The sequence below is a fragment of the Melospiza melodia genome, chromosome 2 (genome assembly GCF_035770615.1).
Source record: "Melospiza melodia melodia isolate bMelMel2 chromosome 2, bMelMel2.pri, whole genome shotgun sequence".
Lineage (NCBI taxonomy): Eukaryota > Metazoa > Chordata > Aves > Passeriformes > Passerellidae > Melospiza > Melospiza melodia.
Window position 1 is genome coordinate 26,598,658 of NC_086195.1, and position 23,443 is coordinate 26,622,100.

General features: G+C 38.3%; 1 protein-coding gene across 2 annotated transcripts in view; it reads left to right on the forward strand.

The window, feature by feature from the left end:
* ALCAM (activated leukocyte cell adhesion molecule) overlaps positions 1-23,006 on the forward strand; it is a 115,890-nt gene extending 92,884 nt beyond the window's left edge. Inside the window, exons 7-17 of one of the 2 annotated variants that reach the window (XM_063148176.1) lie at positions 911-1,038; positions 2,659-2,788; positions 8,305-8,417; positions 9,267-9,402; positions 9,478-9,615; positions 11,063-11,191; positions 11,882-11,920; positions 12,066-12,183; positions 14,085-14,141; positions 18,972-19,085; positions 20,668-23,006. In XM_063148176.1, coding sequence (XP_063004246.1) covers positions 911-1,038; positions 2,659-2,788; positions 8,305-8,417; positions 9,267-9,402; positions 9,478-9,615; positions 11,063-11,191; positions 11,882-11,920; positions 12,066-12,183; positions 14,085-14,141; positions 18,972-19,059 — 1,076 coding nt within the window. In that variant the 3' untranslated portion in view covers positions 19,060-19,085; positions 20,668-23,006. The remainder of the gene's footprint in view (positions 1-910; positions 1,039-2,658; positions 2,789-8,304; positions 8,418-9,266; positions 9,403-9,477; positions 9,616-11,062; positions 11,192-11,881; positions 11,921-12,065; positions 12,184-14,084; positions 14,142-18,971; positions 19,086-20,667) is intronic. The other variant, XM_063148177.1, reaches the window with a different exon arrangement.
* The last annotated feature ends 437 nt before the right edge of the window (positions 23,007-23,443 follow it).

Below are 23,443 nucleotides of genomic sequence, written 5' to 3' on the forward strand. Positions count from 1 at the left end.
TACAGCACACGCTTCACTAAGCGCACAAAATCACCTGTCAGCCAGGGCTTTCTCTGCTGGGGAGGCTTTTTTAGTGTCTAATAAGTTGTGCTGTGCTGTATCTTAATGCACGACTGGCATCTTTGATGGAATTTTATTTATGCTTTGACATTAAAATAGTGAGAGTTATCTGCCCATATTATTTTAATTTCATTCATTTTACTTTGTTTTCTACAAATTATGTTTAGGCCTCTGCTTAGAAATAATAGCATCTGCTAAAGAAAACTCTGCTTTAAAAAAATTATGAAAGTAAAATGTAAGTTATAGTTCAACTTCAGTGAACATGACAGAAGTATGTTACATTTAGTGTTCTGTTGACTATGCTAAGGGCCCTATTATGTTCACCAGATTTATCTTTCTGAAAGCCTGTAGTGATCAGCATATAGAATAGGCTGAACATAGTTGCTTAGTTCATATTTATTTCTTTTTAATGCCAGAAGGCTATTATCTAGTACTAATACACAGCGTTGAGAGCTTCAGTTGTTTTTCTGATTGCTGCGGTCCCCCAAATAGGGAATTTCACAGAGGACAAGTTAATCTGTCATAATGAAATCACACCATGAAATGGTTCATACTAATCAGGATTTCTTTTGCTTTAAAGCACACGACATAGTTGTAATCATTGCTGTTTCAGTTACAGGTATTTTGGAGAATAAAAATTAATTTTATGTCATATGAGTTCTTTGCACTTAATTGGCAAGAATATAGAAAGTGTGATTAGCTTCAAGTTCTTTTATAAAAAGATCTACACATGCAAATATTTTCAGCTGCAGGATGATAAAATTGCATTTTCTTGGGCAATGAATATCATATGCATAGTGCTGCTGTATGATTACGCTGAAGCTATTAAATATGTACATTATTTTCACAGACCCAACAGAGAAGGTGACTATTCAAGTGCTGCCACAAAGCAGTACCATTAAAGAGGGCGATAACATCACCCTGAAGTGCTCAGGAAATGGCAACCCTCCTCCACAGGAGTTCCTGTTTTACATTCCAGTAAGTTCTGCCTTGCTGTCGCTGCCTAGTGAAATATTCTGTATCGTTCCTTCCTGCAGACATTGCTACATGTCAGTGTCTATGTGGTTTTGCAACAAATGAAGAAAGGAATTTGATGACAAACACTGAAGATAGACATTGGCCATTATATCACACTCTGAGAACACCTCACCTCAGTTGCCAAAATATTTTTGAAAAAACTCTCCTTCCCCCCAGCCCACCCACATTTTTCAGGAGTTTAGACCTACTAAAAATTACAAGGTTTTACTTCTCATCATCAGGTATTTTATTAAACAGTTTTGATTACAGCAGTTTTGATCTTGAAGAAAACCATCTCATCTGTTGTCATAACACAGATCCAGCAGTGAAAGTACATCAAATTAATTCAGCTATTTTTTGGACTTTCACACATTACTCTTTGTGCAATTTCTTTTCTTCAGTTAATTGTTTGGTGGCATAACAACACAAAAAATAATGTGTGTGACAGCACAGAACAACAAATCTGTAAATTGCTTAAGACAGAGACTGAGAAAAATAAAGGCTTTGTTACCATTAATCTTCTTAGTGCTGGTGAAATCCACAGACAGATGTGGCTTTATATTCTAAGACTCCTGGTCCTTGTTCCCATGTCCTGCTTCCCACTCCTGTTTTATATGCCTTATTTGTTCCTGCTGCAGCTCTGAGCAGAGCTGCTCTTGCGAGAAGCCAAAAGAAGTGGTGTCCTTTCAGATATTTCAAACCCAGCATGTCACCCTCTGAACACAATCGTCACTACTCTGGACTCCTGGCATGTTTGAATTGTTGGAGAGAGCAAGGGGAGCTAGGAGCTGAAGTCCTTATCTCAGAACAGCCATTTAGATTCAGTGAGTCATCCTAGAAAGTCACTAAATGCCAGTGAAAAAGTGTCTGGTATCTCTCCTTGCTCTGCTATCACAGTGAGTGAGCTAAACACCCGAGTTTGTCTTATCTGTGGGCTCCCTGCTGCCTGATACTGCTCTTTCCTCTCAAGGAGAGTTGCAGTGGGTGATCTCTTTGAAAGGCTCACAGGTATTATAAATCTCTTTCTGGATTCAGAGATAGGAATTAGGGTATCATTCTATGCTTGTTTCAAAGCTGATCTAAGTCAGTAATCAGGGGGAAATTGGGGAACTGGACAGCCATAAAGCAGCATTTGCTGGCTAATTCAAAACACCAGTGTGCTTGTGCTGTTCGAAAACATGCAAAGCAGTACAATTCAGTTCGTGATTTGTCCTAAACTGCATATATCAGAACCAGACTTAGAAACATAATTTGTTTTGTGTTCTGATTTCTGCAATTACTGTTAGTAGACTGGTTTTTTTTGGCTAAACTTTTAAATTTTGTATTGTAACATCCTCTTAAAATGAGTTAGTCATTCAATTAAAAGAGTAAGCTCTTCATTTTTAAAAATGTTTTTTAAAATAATGTTATCATGCAGGAAGTAAATGTTACTTTAACTAATAGGTAATTACAGTTGAATGATGCTGTGTCTATACGTGCTTTGGAGTATTTCACCATCCTTATAATTAAAAAAAATCCTCAACAAAAATCAGTGGGTTTAGCAGGCCCATGTACAGTAAATGTCTTGTTTTTCACTCGCAGGGAGAAACAGAAGGTATAAGAAGCTCAGATACTTATATAATGACAGATGTGAGACGAAATGCAACAGGAGAATACAAGTGCTCTCTGACTGACAAAAGCATGATGGACTCGACCACCATCACTGTGCACTGTAAGTAATTGCATTTTTCACTCCTAGGCAGGATTCAAACTGATCTTGGACCTCCTGGGATGGTTTCTCTGCTTTGTGTATGCAGCTTAGTGCAGTTACCTACAGGTGAAGTGTTGGTTTGAAGGGGTGTCCAGACATTTCTATTTATTCTAATGTATTTCTGTTTGAAAATCTTGACTTTCTCAATTCATTGGCTGGATAGTTTCACTTCCCATAATTTTGGATAGTGTTTGGTTCTATTACACTGTCACATACGGTGAAAATTTTGTTATTTTATCTTTTGCTCGTGTGAATGTATCTAGGGCAAATTACTTTCTTCCAGCTGTGCCTTAGAATGTAGACAAACATGGAAGCTAATCCACAAGAATATTACTGAAGGTCGTTCTTCATGGTAAACTTCCCATTCCCTCAATGAGGTTAATGTGTAAGGAGCCTAGAAAAGAAACTTAGGAAGTTGTTATGTTCACATTGGAAAGGTTGGGGTTTTTTACTTTTTCCAGCATCGTGAGAGCTACAGAGCTCAGTAATTTTTCTTTAGCTGGATTCTGTTTAGTCACACTATCAGCAACACTTCCAAAACAGCCATTGAACTGATTGAACCATTGAAGCAATAGTTGCTTTTGATCTGTTTATGCAGAAGTCAAGAGCAAGAACTCTTTCAAACTCTGCTATACTATCACAGGCTGTTAAATGGGGCTCACACCAGGGGTAGAAGTTTTCCCCTAAAAACATTGATTGTCTGTTGTCTTCACAGTATCATCAGTAGTTGACAGGTTCAGAGGGATCTGAAGGATAATGAAGTTTAAAGGCTTCCACTGTAGTTATATTTTACATTAAAATAAACTTCATGTTTCTATACTTGGTTTTGAATTTTTTTTTGTCTTGGAAGAGGTACATGCATAATATATCGGTGATTATTGATTAATTACACTACACGTGATTAATTACGCTATTATATTTCATTAATATTTTGCCTTTAATAAGATCATCCATTGTTACCCTGCCCACCTGTTCTGTTTGCCAAGAGTTGGGCATGTAAAACCTGAAAAGGGCTCTGTGCTGCTGCCTCTTCACTGCTGGATAGCAAAGGTTCCTTTGCTCTGGTATAACCGACCCTTTGATTTTTCTCCGAGTCTATTGCATGTCTACTTTTGCTTTCATAAATAATTACTCTAAAAATGGCTTTCTCAGCTCCAACTTATTTTTAACAAGCCAATTTTCCTGTGTCTTCTATTTTGTCTGCACATTCAAAGAGCTTTGCTATGCCAGAGAAACATGTAATTTCTAGACATGAATCTTCCCAGTGCTGGCAGCTAATGCAGCTACTCAGAACTCAGAGCTGCACTCCAGTACCCTACTCCTTCACTTTACTTAGGGTTCATTTTGTTTTTTTCCAAAACACCTCTATCTGCAATAAAGCCTTTTTTTTAAAAGAGGTGCAGTGGCTTGGAATAGTTCTGTAATTCCTGAATGTCCAGACCATGCACCATCCTTAAGGTACTTCATTGTCTTCTCTGATGCTGGTCTAAAGCATTTCTGCAGTTTGTCCTTCAGATACTACTTACTAATGCTTATCAAATCCTACTTTTTCTCCCTCTTTTGTTCTATTGCTCACCTTTTATATGGATAAATATTCCTCTCTGTGGTGGCACACTAAAAAAACATTGGTTAGGAGTCAGGGCTTTTCATTTCTTCACATCCAATCTCAGCATTTTAGATTTTTTTATTTTCTTTTAAAAAAACCCAATCACAAGCACAACAAAAAGCAGGCAATATAATAATATTAATTAAAATAAATTTAAGATAATTAATTATTATATTTAAATTAATTTAAAATTAATTTAAATTAGAGAAACTATTTATAGTAATTTGTTAAATTTCAACTGTAGTGTCTTTTCTCAAATGAATTTTAATGAGCATTATAATGTCACTGATTTCTTTTGGTGACCAGGTAGGGAAAGCTTCTTGCTGGTATCAAAAAACATTATTATGCCATAATCCTCAAATATTTTTTGTAGAGAATACCAAGCTCCATTTTTCCAAGTTGACTGTGAATTATGAGACTTAGAGAATGCTGAAAATTGACATTAAAGCATCAGAGTTACCCATAATGCTTAGGGAAATTATTCATGAAGGAAATTGAGGGGGGATGAAAGATTCCCTGCCTTATCCATGGAACATAAAAGACAGACTCTACAACCTGAGCTCTTGCCTTTCAGAGCAGGATCTGTGCAGCCAGGTCCCAATTTAAAGTCCAGCAGAGCTGAGTGCTCATGGTTGGCATGATTTGTCCCTCTACAGAGGCAGCAGCAGAGCAGGATGGATGTTGTGGATTTGTGGTTTTTCACAGAGGCTGTAAATTCTCTGCCAGATCTGTTCCTTCAGTGAGTTTGCCCAGGGTCAGATGAGCAAAACTGGCAGGCAGGGGACCAGGGCAGGAGCTGTTTACAGCCACTCACAGAGGTGTGGAAGAACACCCTGAGTGAGACGAGGAAAGCACCCAGCAGCAGAGGACAGATGTATCTTCCCTCAGCCATAAAGAAGCAACTCTTCCAACCCACAGTGCCCTTTCGTTATCTGTTGCTGTGGGGATTTGAGCACCTTGGTCTAGTGTTGGTGTTCCTGGCCATGGCAGAGGGGTTGGGAGCAGAGGATCTTTTAGATCTCTTCCAGCCCAAACATTCTATGATTCTGTAATTGTTTCTGCACATAAAACCTAGTGTGGAGTAAGTAGGTCTGTGGAACTTCCTGTTTGTGATGCTTTCCTTTCTGCTAAAATGTGTTCTGCAAACCATCCAGTAAATTTAAGGTCTTAGGAGTATAGCGTTTGTATTTCTCTGTAGGTATTTTTATAGCCTTGTCTTGTCTTTCAGTAAAGCTACTGAAAATACAGGGGAAGTCACCTTTTGAATGCTGCATGGAAAAATCTATTCTCACATACTAGGAGAAGTTTCCAGTTGTCTGCTAGTTTATTTATGGAGTTCAGACAACAAAGAGGTGCCTGCACAGCTTTCCCAAATGCAGCCCAGTATTCCATCAGAGACCTCCTTTAAATGCTGGGAGTCTGTCCTAGATGTGCCACAGCTTCCAAACGGAAATGTGTGCTCCAGTCTTGCCCACATTAATTCCATACCTCCCTCACATGATGTGGTGATACGTGCAGAATGCACTGTTTGTCTCTTCCCTGCCCTACTTGGTATGCAAAGGCAGCACTGAAATCAATGCAAGACTTCAAATGAGACCACATTAAGAGCTAGCATATATTGAAAATGGTGCCTGATGAGGAGCTTGTTTCTGAAGAACATTTCAAAGCCAAATGTGAGATGTACAGAAAATTCTCTCGGAAAAGTTTTTCTGTCAATGGAGACAATAATTTGGTTTTGATAGTCTTCTATATGCAAGAAAATGTTTTCTCCTCATACTTCTGTACCAAAGTGAGATTATTTTTTAAGTAGAGAGGTTAAGGTAACTACATCACATTACTTTGTGGACCTTACAGATAAACTGGCAGAAAATTAAGCTAAATCAAGTTGTTCACATAGAGCTTCTAGAGGGGATCCTATGTTAAACAGCAGCTTAATCCTGTCTTGCCTTATAAGTCATACAAATACTGCTCTGAGTTATGTAGCTCATCTCATACCCTCTACATTTTCCTGAACTGCTGTGGTGGGAGGGATTGTAGTCCCAGCTGCACCACACAAAGGGGCCAGCAGGGCACAGTCAGTCTACCCTGGAGGAAAACTGGGCTGAAGGATTGCTCTGGGCTCAGTGTCAGTCTTGCCTGAGATGAAGGCAAAAACTTCCATGAATTTTTGCTTCCTTTGGCAAATATGAGAGGAATGCCTTCTGAATGGCCTTTGGTGATCTCTTAGGTTTGAGGTGCTATCTTGCTTCAAAGAACAAAAAGTTTTAAGTATGTGTAGAAAGAAATTCTTGAGGGGAAAAAAATAATAGTCTTGTCTTCAACCACCCCTCTGCCCTGATGGAATGTGTTTTAGAAGAAACATATTCCATACACTATTGAAATCTATGTACTGCTCACTGGAGGAATCTTGTTGTTTTATTTCTTTTGTTTTTTTTTTTTTTCTTCTGGAAGCCACAGGAGAATAGTTGGGTTCCATTTACTGGTTTCAGGAGGGAGGATAGGAAATCCCCATAGGAATACAGAAACAAGATGCCATTTTATCTCATCAAGATTTTTGACTCATTCACAGATGAAAGTGCATTTTTTGTGACCTCTCAGAAAAGTCATTGGGCTTGTAACACAGATAATAATGCTGCAGACCAGTAGTACAGGCTGAGCCCTAGTTGTTCCCTCAAGTTCCACCTTTAATTACAGTGGTGTTCCCAGGGCAACCACTGACTGACGCCAGTAGTGAAGTTCACTGTTTTGTTAAGGAAAACTCACTTTCCTCCACTGTTATTTTTGTCTCAAGCTTTTTTTAAACTCTGCTTAAAAGCCAAAAGGAGGCTTTGCAGCCCCTTTCCAGCAAGTACTGTATTTGAGATGAAGTCATGTGTGCTTTTGACTGCATGTGTTTGTGTGTGTGCACACATCTGTGATAGTCATTCACTCAGGCAGCTTGGCTCACAAGCAAGGCACTGTCAGAGGAGAAGCAAAATAAAGATGGGCAAACTCTGCTTCTCTTTCACTGTAGGATTAATTTTTTTTTTTAAAAACGACCAGCCCACCAAATCCTTAAACTAAGAAAAATCCAGAGAAGTGTTCCCTGATGTTTCTGTCACTGGCTGTCACCCTGCCTTGTGTCAAACACAGCTGTCTCTGACTACAATTTCCCTTGAGCTTAAATATGTCAGGCAGAGCTTGGACTCTTTTTCGAGGTACACAAAAGTGGCATTTTAAGTCACAAATGAAAACAAATAAAGGGCTTCATGTGCAGTTCCCCAACCCTGTAATTTAGACTTCTCACCCCTTCAGTCAGTATCATGTCTCATACACCCTCTTTGACCTTCTTCATCCCCTTCAGATTCTGAGGGTGAAAATCCTCTAGTTTTACCACACCAAAGAAAGGCATCCCTTGACCCTTGCTGCTCTCCCCACAATTACTGTGTAGGATAACCTGTCCCCACCTGCACTAGTCCTCCCCTGAAGATGCATTTCTGGCCCATAGTAAGCTACCCTCACAGCATTCTGTGCATCCCTTTCTGAGATGCACATATTGTTATGTGAGGTACTTCTTCAGCTTCTTCTGCCTACTCTGCCATTCTTTCAGCAGAGCAAGGTGAAAAAAATGTATCCATTTGTCTAGTGATTAGTGAGGTTTTGCTTTTCCTTTTAGCCTATAATTACAGCAAAAATATGAATGTTCTGCAATGCCTGTTTTTAGAATAATTCTCTCATCTCCCTTCCTTGTAAAATTGACTTGAATTTTATTGAAGAAATGAAATCTTGAATTTAATGAGTGCAATTAGTCACATTTTCTTTTCTTGATAAGCCTCTGAAATGGGCCAGGCTTTCTGAGATTAACTTTTTACAAATGTTCCTTCTATCCCAGATCTGGATTTGCAGCTCACTCCTAGTGGAGAAGTCACAAAACAGATTGGAGAGGCCCTGCCTGTGTCATGCACAATTTCTTCTAGCAGAAATGCAACTGTGTTTTGGATAAAGGTCAGTAATTCATCTATTTCACACTCCATCTGGGTGTTCACCTCTTTATGTTACTGCTGCTACTTCAGTGTTTTGGAAGGAAGGAAGGAAGGAAGTTGTTCATTGGGCTTTTTAAAGAATATTGTTAAAATGGGTCTTACGCATGTGGTTAAAATGGGATCTACTCACATTGATGACTGAAAATCAGTTACTGTAATTATCAGCTCAGCTTCCAAATGGGGAGAATTAAGTCATATTGTAACACAAATACAACTTCTGTGAAATGGTTCATACAAGGCCCTTTGAGAATAAGGTTCTTCTAAGAAGAAAAGCCCATTTGGAAGAATTTTGGTGCATTTTTTTGGAGGTTTGTTTGATCTTAGTTCTGATAAACATAACAAAAGGGCAAGGGTTGAAAGGTTAAATGGTGAAAAATGTAGCTATTGAAGAGTTGGCTTTATACAAAACCTGTAGTGCTTGAAACTTATAGTAATGATGCTTAATGGTTGTTTATGAGCATATATTGATCTCATAAGCCTGGCCTAGAGGAGAGTTACTTGTGTCTCAAATGTTTTATCACTCATGGTCTTGGCCAAACTACTAGAAAAGCTCAGAGCTAATAACTGATCGCATCTCTGCTCTTGATTTAAAAGCAAAATTGTTCAAGAAGAAAGGAGATGGCTTCTATAAATCTCCATCGGTTTCCACTTTTCATGTTGTATATTCAAATGTACTTATTAATGGGGAAACAGCTTAAAAAAGTGAGGCTCTAATTTTCCAAAGCATGTGAAAATTTCTGTTGATAGTAGTCATTAGGGGTTAATTTATTGTGAGTCCATCTCTGTCATTTCTAACTCCTGAATTTATCAGGACAATACCAGAATGCAAACAAGTCCATCATTTTCAAGTCTTCAGTATCAAGATGCTGGAAACTATGTCTGTGAAACTACTCTACAGGAGGTCGAAGGGCTGAGGAAAAGACAAACACTTAAACTTATTGTGGAAGGTGAGCAAGCAGATAGTTGCAATTACTAATTGTTATTTTCAAATAAAATCTTTAACTGCAATACTGTTCTTGTAGGAAAACCTCAAATCAAAATGACCAAGAAAACCAACACCAATAAAATGTCTAAGACAATTATCTGCCATGTGGAAGGTTTCCCCAAGCCAGCAGTGCAGTGGACAGTTACGGGCAGCGGAAGCATCCTAAATAAAGCAAGTATCTTTCTTATTACTTTATTCACCAAAAAGTACTGTATAGGAAGTGAAAATTAAAATCAAGGAACATTTTTGAGGTAGTGAGATTGAAGAAAAGTCTTTTTTGTTTATTTAGGAGAAGGTTAAGTGGCAGCTGTAGCTACATGTACTTACATGAACGATTTTTTTATGATAAAACCTTTTTGAGTAGAACAGGTGATAGCAAAGGCTGGCTACAAGCTGAAGCTGGAAGCAAAAAGAAAAGGTTACAAATGAAATATGCATCTTTTAAATGAAGGTACTTAGTCGTTTTATCTGGGTAATGTGCTGATTTTGCCATTGCATAAAGAATTTGCAAATAATGATGGAATTGTAGAACTTACATTAGAAAGCAAATGGGTACTTCATGTAGGCATTAACTGAGTGAAATGTAATGAAATTTGGCATGTGTGAATCAGAAGTTACATTCATTATAGTTCCTTATGTGCTTTCCAGCTTTTATCCTAATATTTGGAGTTGTTTTTGTATGATTATACCTGTTGTTTCTCAGTGGAAACAGAACAATTATGCATTCATCCTGAGGAATAAATAAGAAGAACTCATATATAGCAGGGAAAATACCTGGAAAATATGCAAACTGAAGTATTTTTATATGGATTACCAAATCCCATGAAAAGCATTGCCAGATTTTGCCTTAGCAGGAAAAATAAATGAGACCTCTCTACAGTCAGTGGCTGGAAGGAGAATGTACAGTGCTCCTGTAGATTCCATTACATTTCATTAGGTTTTGCTTTGAGCCCACAGAAATTATGTGTGGCTGACAAAATTGGTCCATTTACTTGTAGATATAGGACAGGAACAGTCTTGAAGCTATATAAGTGATTGCAAATCATTTTCTCTAGGTGTTGCATTAATCCAAGAATGATGTGCAGCAAATTTAAGGAACAACACATTGATATTACAGTACAGATACTATAGGTGCTACTAGACACACATGGATTGGCAAAGTAATGCTTAATGGGGAAATAGCTTGGAAAACTGGAAACTGGAAAACTTGGAAAAATTCTTCCCCTTAGAGTGGCATAAATGAGAAACAGCAAGATGGAAAAAATTATACCTTAGAAGTTTGAAATTTTAAGAATTTTTTTACTTGGAATATTTTTTTAAATACTTGAATTAAAAGCAAATACAGAATGTTGCTAATTTTTCAGAAAAAAAACTTTTTTATCATTGGTCTTACAGCACACACTATCTATAACTGGATATTTTGGCTAACTTTTTCTTTCAAATATTCACATTATCATTTCATAAAACAATGTAGTATTTCTCTTGCTATTGTTTGGAAAACTGAAATATAAGTTGAAAGTTATTTCCCTCTGACCATTTTCACTGTGTAATACAAGTGATGCGTGTATTGTTCTTTGTGTTTTTAAATGATACTAATCTTCATTTTTCACCTTTTCAGACAGAGGAGACAAAATATGTTAATGGGAAATTTTCCAGTAAAATTGTAATTGCTCCTGAGGAAAATGTAACTTTAACTTGCATTGCAGAAAATGAGCTAGAAAGGACTGTGACCTCCATGAACGTCTCTGCTAGTGAGTGTCCTCTAAAGATAATTTCCTTAAAGTTACAGTTTCTCGTAAAGTACCCATACATCACACTCAAATGAAGAGTAGGACTGCATAGTAATGTTAACACTAAGATATTTAACCTTTTTGTCTTAAGTCAAGCAATTGTAAATCCACTGTGGATCAGTAGTACATAAAATTTATTGATAGCTTTCTACAATAAGTCACTTAGTCTTCATGACTTTCTTGGCTAGCTACAAAAGTAAACAATATTACAAAATAATAGTACAGCATAATAGTGCAGAATACTGCAAAGTAATACTTCATTTACAAGACAGAGATATTTATTTATTACAAAATTAACAGTATCTCTTAGTCTATAAATTACAGTTTATTGGTATGACTTGAGTCCCAAGAGAAATCAGCCATACTGGGCTTCAATAATATATAATGATGAAAGGTAGTGAGAAGCTATGGAAAGGTAGGATAGAAATTCTCGGTCAGAAATATTTCTGACTTGAATATTACAGGTTTAGAGTAGGATTCTTCTAATGTATATAGTATAATTACAAAGGAAAGGCTTCTATTTAAAGATGGGATTAAATATCTTGTTTGGAAAACACTGTTCCAGTCTCTGTCATTGCTGTAGATAGGTAATTGAAGGTGATTTTTAAGTCTGTGTTGTCTTTAATTCAATTTTAACATTTTTCATTTCAGTAAGTATTCCAGAATATGATGAGCCAGAGGACAGAAGTGGTATGTATGGTTTCCTCTCTCTTTTTTTTATTCCTTTTTTTAACTTTCTAATCCCTTTTTCTGTTTCTGGTGAAAATTCTTTAGAAATGTTGCAATGCTTTACTTTTTCATAGGTCATCTCATTAACTTTTCTTCTTTGCTTCAGATGACAATAGTGAAAAGGTTAATGACCAGGCAAAGCTAATAGTGGGAATTGTGGTCGGTCTTCTGCTGGTTGCTCTGATTGCAGGTGTTGTCTACTGGCTCTATGTGAAGAAATCAAAGTAAGAAGTTTTTGAAAACTTTATACTAAGCTGGGAAAAGAACTGTGATAAGAAGAGATGTGTGTTTACTTGTTTTCCTTCCTCTAGAGCATTCCAGTTTTCTGGAGTGGGGAAAAGCAATTACAGAAGGTGCACTTGATAGCAAAAGGAAGCTTGGTACCTCTGGTTGGCTTGTCCTAATTCTTAATGGGACTCATCTCCTGGAGGTGGGGTTCTGAGATTTCATAGATCATAGTAGTAGTGAGGTCCTGTTTCCTGACAGCCAAGTCTGTGCTGGCTCTTGCATTTAGATATAGTACTTAATTGTGGAACTTGATGTGTGGAAGTCTGTCTGGCTGTACTGGGGCCAGAAACTGCCTTCATTTAGAAATTGGCTACCTTGTTTCCTTTGAAAATGGAATAACATGCAGAATAAGACTCAACCATCTCAGGGAGAAGAGAGATCCCTAAATTTTTCTTTGACGTTTCTTAAATAAAATTTTTAAAAATAGAGCTTCTGTTGCTGAAAAAATCTAGGAGCTCTCATCCCAGTCCAGGTTTTACACATCATAGGCATAGAACAGCATTTTCCATTTTCAACTTTCTTCCTTGTCACAGAGGCTGACTTCTGAAAATAGATGGGAAGGTGTCAAGAAGTGACCGTGTTGCTCCATGCTTTTGAGGCTGGCTGTTGCTGTGTGTCCCATCTGGTCTTGCCCCCTTACCTTTATCTCCAGGGAGAGCTGGGGCAGTCAGGAGCAGCCTTGCTTTCTGACAGCTCTCACAGCTGCTTCTGGGCAGGGGAGGTGAAGTGGCTGTGCATAACCTGCTCCAATCAGTGCAGGTGTAAAAGCAGCCTTAAAGTTCACTTGGCTTTAGTATGATCTTCCATTAAAATTGAATCAGATGAAATCTAAAATATACCAGTGGGATTTTACTGTGAACAAATGTGTTTTCACTGATGTGAAAGTACAACAAGGAATTCTCCATCTGCTAAGAAATGCTCTTTTTTTTTTGGATAATACATAAAGACTTTGGCTCAACCATAACTGATCAGGTTTTTGAAGTTTTCCAAATATAGAATTGTTATAAATTACCCATGCACAGAACCGCACTCAGATACTATAGAGGGGTTTTTTGGTTTTTTCCCAAAGCTTACGGGTTTTTTTGTGAAATGTTAAAAATAACAACATAGTGCTCTTCCTCCCACACTTTGCTACTGTTGCAATAATGTCTAAGATAACTTTGTCATTCCTTTTCGAATGTGTGAATGTGGAGTCATGAAACTGTGGTACGTTGCTTTGGGTTTCTTTGGATGAGGTGGTTTGAGGGCAGAGAAGGTAAAATATCTCTTCTTGCACCATTGAGTAGTGTGGGGAGAGCTGACAGGAGTCTTAGAATATAGCATGAGATGAATTTATGAATTACAACAATGTTTTCTGCTTCAAAGATAGGATATGGCTTAATCTAAATGGACACCAATTCTTTTCCTCATGCTCAGCTTCTCTTCCTAAAGCTTAGAGGAAAAATTAGACCTAGAATTGATTAGACAGGTTCACTGGAAACAAAAATGCCTTTATAGTTAAACAATAGTCTCTTTATTTGACACATGGTTGCTGGCTTGCAACCCCCTTAATTGATGTATCATCATTGACAATCTCCTGTTCTCTGTATATTTTTAAATTGATCTGTTTCTATCCTCCCTGCTTTCTGCACACCATATTTGCAGGAGCAAGCAGAATGTCAGTACCTATTCTGACAAAGTTTTCATTATGAATCATAGCCTAGCAATCAAAGTAGACCTTGCAAAAAGCAACTTACACCTCCGGACACAATTCCCCCCTCCATCCAGGCCAGCAGGTAGCAGGTATTTTTTTGAACCCACCCTTGACCAGTAACTCACCTAATCTCTATCCCCAAAGTGACGCCAAAGGAAAGTCTGAGAAGGCAGCAGCACAGAACTTTCCAAGTCTGCCGAGGCAAGAAAAACATTACTTTTTTTCTGTTATTGGTGTTGTGGTTTGTATAATCTTCTCTTGTCTTGTCATCCACACTAAGTAGGAATTATACTTGTAGCCTTGGAGTATATTCACAATAAATCACTTGTACAGTTACTCACTGCCCCAGCTTCACTTGATGGAAAAGCTGATTATTGCCACATATTCTTTTCAGTGTGAATATTATCCCATAAATCAGAGACTCATCTGTATTCCACATCTTGCATCCAACCTCCTCTTGAATAAAGAGTTGAGGCTACCTACCCCAGCATGCCTTGTTTCTCCTTCATCTGAGCAGAAGGCCAAACAGTTGTTCTCAGCAGATTTCTCCTTCTTCCAAAAAGGATGTTGTAAAATAATCTGTACTGAATAGAATATAACTCAGCACTTTAGAATATTTGTAATATTTTGGTGTCAAGTGTCAGTTGAGAGATTGCAGGACACCCACGTTAGGTAAATGAAATTTTCACCTTGCCAGAAACAGCTGAGAGTACGGCAGAAATGAAAGATTCAGAAAGGAAATAGTGCACTCAGCAACCTGTGCCCTGCTCTCTAGTCATGGAAGTTGGCTTGTAGTTGGACCTTGGCCCCATTTTTATCCCTGTGGTTGGGAGGTGCCCAAATCTCAAGTCACATAAGGCTAGATCAGGGTTAAAGTGGTTCAACATCCAATGGACATCATTTCTGCTGGGCCAGCTGAATCAGAGCAGCAGTCTTAAAGTTGTTCACACTCAGAGCACATCAAGCTCTTAGAATGTTTCTTAGGTCACAGTAATGACAAAGGTTGCTGGCATCTCTGAAAGTGAACACTTGAACCTTAAAAGTTCTGCTTTTCTGATATTTTATAGCAAACAAGCATATGAGTCAGATGTGATGGGCCAAAGATGTAAGAAACTCAGTATGTTTTCAACAAGACTCAGCATTTGTACTAGTTTTCACTCAGTTCCCTTTCAGAGAAAAGACATAGTTACCAAACATCTCTGAAAGTGTCAGCTCATAATACAAATCTAATATAAAAGTGACACAAATTAAAAACGGTCACCCATTTCTCGATGGCTGGAATATTTTTCTAATATCTCTGTGGTTTTTCCTACTGATGGATGTTTAAAAATAATTGGAGGAAGTGGAAGGCAAGATTGGAGTAAGTAAGGAGGTTGCAGCCAGTCCAGATTGGGGTGTGTAAAACCATTTGCTCCTAGAAAATAATGTGCAACAGTGCAGTTGAGTGTAGCTTTAAGGAAATTCATGGCCCTTGGTTCAGCACCCAGAACTACACAGATGTGTATCATCTTACCTGTCATTATCACAAGGTTGGTTAACAGGGACAAACAGCACTGCACACTTTCTTCCTAAAATAGTGTTGAGGGCAAGGCCTAGACTTGTGAGATTAAAAGAGATCAGAAATTAAAACCATACAGCAATTTTGAGTCACCTATATGTAGTCTGTATTTACACTGCAACAGGCAAAATAGTTATCATGGAAAATGGTCTTCATATTACAAATAATGCTATGAAAGTATCTGAACAAGAGCCATGAAAATAGTGGCCTCACAGCACACACACTCCAAAGAATGCTAAAAATCTCACTTTGGTATTACTTACAGGGAGATTTTGATTAGGATTCCCTGAGGATAATTATTTTCCTGAAGAGCAAGCATAGATAAATATTAACTACAAGTCATAATTTTAGTAAGAGCTCAGAATGATCCATGATTTACAAATTAGTTTAAAGGGAAAAAAAAAAAAAGAAGAGTGAGTAAACTCATATTTATACAACTAACTTCTCACTCTTCAGAACAGCACTATCAAAGGTGTGGGCTTTTTTTATGGAGCTGTAGATAATGACAGTGTGAGAGTGCTCCAGGTCTGGGTAAAGTGAGCTGTCTTCCCTTTTGGGCAAACCCTTGGGAATATTTCTATATGTTCAGACTCCATTGCCCAGCTACTCAAATATTATGAGGAGGTCGATCTTGAGTTGCAGATGGAGCAAGCTGGCAAGAGTTAATGCACAGAAAAAGTCCATTAAAAGGAACAACTGCTGTTGAATGTTTAGCTGGACAAGGACCACTTGTCCTGTGCCTGAGGTCACCTCAGGAAGTGATGGAACCCATGTTTTGAGACACTTCTGTTACAAACCCAGGCACATCTGTCGAGCCCTGGGACTGGTGCTGCTGCTCCTCTGCTGTTGGCAGAGCCCTGCCTGGGGACCCCACCTCCCAGCAAAATAACTCCTGCCTCTCTCAGTGGCACTGTTTAGATAGCACTAAAAAAGGCTGCAGCATTCTTTGTGCTGAGGTGGTGATTCTGCCTCGATAATGGCATTTGGGGAACAAAAAAAACAGGTCAGCAGGATCACTGAACCATCATAAATAAATGGCTGCATTTCAGTCTCAGGCATTGAGAATCAAAATCCATCTGATTGTCAGACATGAAAAACTGCTGCTCTCATTTCAAGCAAGTGGTTTGTAACATCCTCCAAAAGAGTTCTGGAGCACCTGCCTCTTTCAAAGTTAGTGTTGCCCTTGAAGTCTCCCATTTTTGCCCAGGGTGGCTTTAGGGAAATAAAGGTGACATTTGATTTGACGGCATATAAAATTAAAATAGATTACTTTAAAAATCAAAACCTGATCTCGTTGCAGGATCTCCTGATGTTAGTCATTGAATACTTTTAAGCTAATCAAAGATGAGACAGTTCTCTCTGCTGTTAAGTGTCAGGCCATATGAGATTCAGTCTGATTTGGGCACTGTAAAACTGATGATAAGAGGCCAAAAAAAAGGATCCCAGTGAGCCATGCCAGTAGTCTATCCAGGCTCCATGAGCAGACATTAGCAGTTATATGAGGACAGATGTGCACAGTACTGCTTTCTCACATCCAACTCACTTCAGCTCAGGTAATTGCCTGAGTCCAGATTCTTTCAGTTTTTCATCTTTTCCCCTATTGTCTCCAATTTTGTGAGACCTATTTATGGAAAAGACTCATTAGCCACATGACAAGCCAAATTATGTGCTCAACCTAAACCAAACATGTTTTAAATTATAAACTTTTCTAATTTTCAAGGGATTTTTTGAAGGGTTGTTTCTTTTTTGTTAGGATTAAAGAGATTTGTGAAAGGTTGTTAAGCCCACAGAAGGTCAGTCCCTACCAAAGCATTGAATTTTCTTCATTGCATTTCATGTCCTTCCCTTTAATTCATGTCATGTGTTTCAGGTTTTGAATACCAGGAAAAATAGTGTTACTGTGCAATAGAAATTTACCACTGTAGAACAAGTAACTTTGTAATACTATCTCAGCACTTTTAAAATTAAATTTGCCTGTAATGAAGAAGAGCTCAGATCTTTGCAGTAAATGGGTTGTCAGCATGATACCTTCCTGTCAGTCACACAGGTATAACAGAGGCACCCTAAACCAACAGCAAAAGATAATGCAGCTTTAAAATATTAAAACTTGTGGCCCCTCAGGAAAAGATTTCAGAGAGGTCCCTTTCAGTGCAGCCTGTGGGATTTGGGATGCAGAATCCCATCCTCCCCGATCAGGAGAGCAGCATTTCAGCATTGCTCCCGGAGATTGGGTGCATGTGCAGTGCCCCAGGAGCCCTTCAGAGACAAGAAGGAAGCTTCCCTTCCCTTCAGAGACAAGAAGGAAGCTTCCCTGCCCCGGCAGCTGCTCAGGGTCCTTGCCCAGGGCAGGGGTGGGTGCAGCCTTTGCTCAGATGGAGGATGTGCTCGGGTGCCCCTCCAGCAGCGATCCCGTGCGCTCCTGCATGGTGTCAGCGTGCCACGTCCCGCTCCCAGCCTGTGTCTGCATGGTGCTCTGCCAGTCAGCGTCACTCGGGTCTGTGCCCTGCAGCAAGGGTGAGCATGTGCACCAGTCTGTCACAGCAGACCGTACGTTTCTGTAGGGGAAGCAAATTATCTGCCGAGAAAATGCGGACGCGATAATCTGCTTTGACACAAGGGATTTACTTTGTCCCACTCAAATGTACTTGCCCATTTACATTTTAAAAATTGGGGCCTTCAAAATGTTATCACAGCACTGCAGGAATCTTTCACCTTGGCAGACAGTGAGGCTTCTCACAGATTAAATGAATGGCATAGTGGTTTTATTGTGCTAAGCTAAACTAAGCACTTAACTCATTAATTCATCACCACTACTTGCATTAAGACCTGCTATTTTAAATGAGGCATACCTCTTTTTTTCCCCTCCCTCAAACATTTACATGTTTTTCCCCTCCCTCAAACATTTAATCTCATCTTTACCCAAAGCTTGTCAGTCATAGCTAACACAGACCTACAAGCCAGAGTGAGATTTTTCTTTTCAGCGGTGCCAGAATTTTCATGAATTTCTTCACATTTGAAGAGCTTCCGTTTGGCATGGGCTCTGAAGTCATTTACTACAAATACACAAAAGATTGCTGTGTTGATCAAGATATTTTAGCCACACTTGTAACGCTTTAGTATGCCTTAAAGCAGACTCATGTTTATTGAAACAAGCTGCACAGTTACTTTGTCAAGAAACATGAATCTCCACAACTGGTTTAACCTTACTAAATGTCTGCTAGCTCAGAATAATTCTGAATTCCTCAAGATGTAGCTCAACACACAGAGCCCGGCTGCAATATTTCCTGTGGTACAGCAGTGGGAGATCTGGTGTCACTGGTCTATTTACAGACATATGCAAACCTGTTGCTCTGCTCAGAACAGAACTGTCAAAATTTTCTGTTCACTGTGAGGGGAGGAGGCAGTGTCATTTATATGAGTATGGAAAAAAATGCTGTAGACATGCAAAAAAATGACCTTCCTTTACATTGTAGGACAGCGTCAAAACATGTAGACAAAGATCTTGGAAATATAGAAGAAAACAAAAAACTAGAGGAAAACAATCATAAATCTGAAACTTAAAGAAAATGTGTCAGTCATCATTCCAGGTAAGTGTTTCATATTACAGCATTAAAATCTCTTTGTTCACCATTCCTCTCCGGTCATCAAAGCTCTAGCTTGGTCTGGTGCTCACCTTCCAGAGTGGGGTCATTTTGTGGTGTAGTTTTAGGACAGACAGACTCAAACTTTTGGCCAGTTAAGAATTCAGAGATTCATATACAAATATAAAAAGAAATCTGACATTCAGATGGAACTTGCTACTTGGCTTTAGCCTATTGCATGTGCTTGAGGAAAGGAAAATGCAGATTTTATACTGTACCACTGTTCATGTGTATGTGTGTGTTTATATGAAGAGTATGTTTAGACAGAGTTCAGAAGATTTCAAGTTCTGAATTGAAATATTTACAGGAACTTCTTCCCTTAGTGAAAGCAACAGTTTCCAAGTCCTTGGTCACTTTTTCCATCATTAATGTAAAGTCATGCAACTTCCTTCCCTTAGAACAAAACAATTCTCTTAGTCTAGATTTCACACACCTGTACGATGATCAGTTTTATCCTGGAAGGAGACACTGTGTGTCCCTTTACATTAGGAACAGGTTTGAAAGTTTCCCCCGCTGGGATCTGTATGGAGTAAACTGTTTACAAATGGTCTGGCAGATGCCCAAGCTCTGTGGGGAATTACAGGAGCACTGCAGAGCACCAAGAGCACCACCCTGTGCTCACACATACATACACCACTCAGCACCTCTCCTCCTGGTACCCAAGGGAGGGGGTCAGACCATTTTTCTGGCCAGTTTAGGTCATTTAAAATGAACACAAAAGTCTGGAAACCAGCTAACCATAGAGGTTTGTTTAGTTAGTCATCAAATAGTCTTAAAAATGATAGTATTACATATTCAGGGGTGCTTGCATTGTAAGCTCCTTCACAGGAAAGCTGTAGACAGCCCTGATTTCCAGTGATCTTAGTAAATAGCACTGGTTACCTTCTTGGGGTAGCAGGGGTTTAAGGCATATGGAATTATGTGAAATTATGATATTTCGTATTTATATAACAAGGTTTCTTCTTTAAATGAATGCAACTGTCAATAATTTCAATATGTCAGTATTGTCTGAAATTTTCTAATACAAACCACAAGTTTTGTGTGAAGCATTTAGAATGTAATGGATTATATAGAGGAGTTACACAGTATATAAGGAGATGCAGCATTGTTGTAGGCACTTTACCAGCAATATCACTGTTTTACTAGTTTGGAAAAGAGAATTGAGAATACCAAAATGATGTCCTAGGAAGGATTTAAAGATGGAAAACAAGTCAGTTTGCATTTTGAAAAAGTTGCAGCATAAACACGCTGTACCTTTGGTCTAATCTTCCACTCTGTATTCCTTCAGATCAATAGATCTGCATAACTGAAATGAACATAAATCCATTGCTTACCAGATAAACTTACTGGATTTACTGGGAACAATACTGCAACAGTGATTCTTGTCATGAAAGAAAGTGTTTACCTTACTGAGCTGCAGAAGAAAGTACTTTTCATGTAGCTGTTTATTTACAGCATAGATACTGAGTAGTTTTGATGGTTAACATATTTTAAAATGTTTAACTGGCTTTATCTTTCATATTTTCAGAGAATACATATAGACCAATTGAAGCATGAACGTGGATTGTATTTAAACATATACAAAGAAGTGACAGCTATTCATGGTTCAAGTATTAAGCAGATCATACTACCAGGTTTTCAAAGGATTTTAGACACAATTATCTCAAGCTAAAAAAACCCCACAAACTAATTTTGGCAACAGCCATGATAATAGGTCACCATGTTGTGTTCTGTTTGAAATATTTTTTTGTAAATGTCTGCACTGAAGATTTCTTTTTGTTTGCCTTTATGTAAATTTTTTACGTAGCTATTTTTATACACTGTAAGGCTTTGTTCTGGGAGTTGCTGTTAATCTGATGTATAGTGTAATGGTTTTATTTCAATTGTTTTTATGACACCCTTTGAGCAGGTACATGTCTGATTCTGGTTGTAATCAGTGAAGCCTCTGCTTTGTAGCAAGTACCTAGAGTGTAAGATTGTCTTAAAGAAAATGTCAAACTCCTTTTTCATTCTTTGAAATCATGGTAAAGCAGAAGGGTGACAGCTGTGACAAGAATAAACTAAATTGTTAATGAAAGTGAACATTTAAAAAACCATGCAAAGCTAAACAAGCTAGAAGGGGAATAAAGAGTTTCCCTGAAGAAGTCTGGGTATTGAGTAAGGAACACTATGAAAAATTCCTAGCCTACATACAGCTGGTGGCTGAAAAATCCTTTTCTTCTAGAGCAAGACGTGCATTTTATTGATGGTTATCAGTCGTCTTTCATGTTAGCATTAGGATAAGGAACTGGAATTCTGGATTAATTTTGATTCCTTTATGTTATTCGCTGCCTTAAAGTACTGTACCTTTTCTTCTTTTCAGAGAGATACCAGTCAGAATTGGAAACTTTTTTTAAAAAGTGGTCATATCAAAGCTGCATTTTTTCCCACAAAAATAGAATATATATATATATATATATTTTTTGTGTGTTTTTGTTAACTATGCTACAGATATTGAATGCACCTTGAGATAATTTTAGTGTTTTTAACTGGTACATAATTTATCAAACAGTACATATAATTGTAACAATGAAATGTCTATGTATCTTTAGTTACATTCAAGTTTGTAACTTTATAAACATGTTTTTTGCTTGAGGGAATTTTTAGAATGGTACTTGATAAGAAAAGGTTTTAGGGTGAATGGCCAATAGAAAGTTGTACTTAAGGGAGATAAGTTTCATCTTATCTGGAAAGTTAGTTTCTGGAAGAAGGTAACAAGCAGCTTTGATGGAGAGGAACAGTGGAAGTAAGCAGAACATCAGGTTTCCATTTACAAATATCCAGGGAAAAAGTAAGTTTTTATAGACTGGTAGGCAAAAATAAATAAATAAATAAAAGAAAAAGATGGACGTTAGGAAATGTATTTTGCCACTTTTGCATTATTTAGGGGGCAGAAAACACTGTTACTTGTAAATTTGTAAAATGTTAAATGTCTGGGCAGTAGTGACTGATGTCTTAATAAAAGCTTCCTGTAGTGCATTGGCATGGATTAAATACATAAGATGTCCTATAAACTCTATGCTGTATAAAATATTAGAGGGAAATCCTGTTATATGCCTCTAAACTTTAATTTGTTACTGTTTTATTTGGCAAAAAGAAAAAAATTATAATCTTGGTCAATATTTAAACCAAAGTAAAATGGGGGAAAAACCAAAGTAATTTGTTTTGCATGGCTAAGCCATTCTGTTATCTCTGTAAATATTGTGATTTTTTTCTTTTTAGAATTTTGTTAAAAAAATTCTAAAATTTTTAAACACCTGTTTTTCGAAAATAAAACGTGAACACACAAAAAAGTTACTTTATATATAAATATATCTTTTTCTTTTGGTGCAAGAACACTGCCAAGTGATACACTTGTTTTGTAAAAGTAAAAACAAATTCAGTGGGCATGACTCTGAACGGGAAACATTGTACCAGAGTCCTGTGAAGGAGTCTGCATCTACTGCCTCTCTTTGTTTATAACACTACAAATAATGCTTAAATACGGAGAGGAATCTTCCAAAGATAGGGAAAACTTCAAAGGGAAAGCATAGGGAAGGGCTGAAAATTTTCATACCACTGTCAGGGGAATATAGGGCAAACGAGAAGAAAACAAAGTCCTTCAACTTTCACAGCTACAGAAAAAGGAATACAAACAACTCCTCGCCGTTTGGGATTCTGCTTGATCTCCTATGCACTTTAAATCGTCAGTCCGAGGAGCTGGGTTTTTCACTGCTCCGAGTTCACTATAGGCAAGTTTCAAGAACCAAGAGTGCAAAAGAATTAATGTTTCTATCCATGCCTAAACAACAATAAAACTGAAGTATGTCTTCACTGGCTTGTGTGAAATCTCAGTGTACAAGAGGGAAGGCGCGCACCCAGCGCTCGAGCTGCTGCCTGTGGCCCTGCACATGCACCCCTGTGGGGCCTGGCTCCCAGCAAAGGCCATGGGGTGATGGCTGTGGGTTTGTGGGGCTCCTCCTGGCCCACAGCACCTGGGCACCACAAGCACTTTCTCAGCACAAGCTGGTGCACAGAGCCTTGCCAAAGCTCGTCGTGCAGGTCTCTGCTTGGGACCTGGACAAATAATTACCCTAGCAGTGAATCTGGGGGGACCTGTTCAAATCTGAGCAAGGACACCACGAGAGTTCAACCTCAGTTTACTACACACAGGAAGAAAAATAAAATCCCTGCTCACAAATGGTTTAAAAGCATGACAGGAGGCAGTAGAGGAGAGCCCATCCTCTTGCTTTACAGTCAGGAAATAATGTAATTAGTGGTGTCTG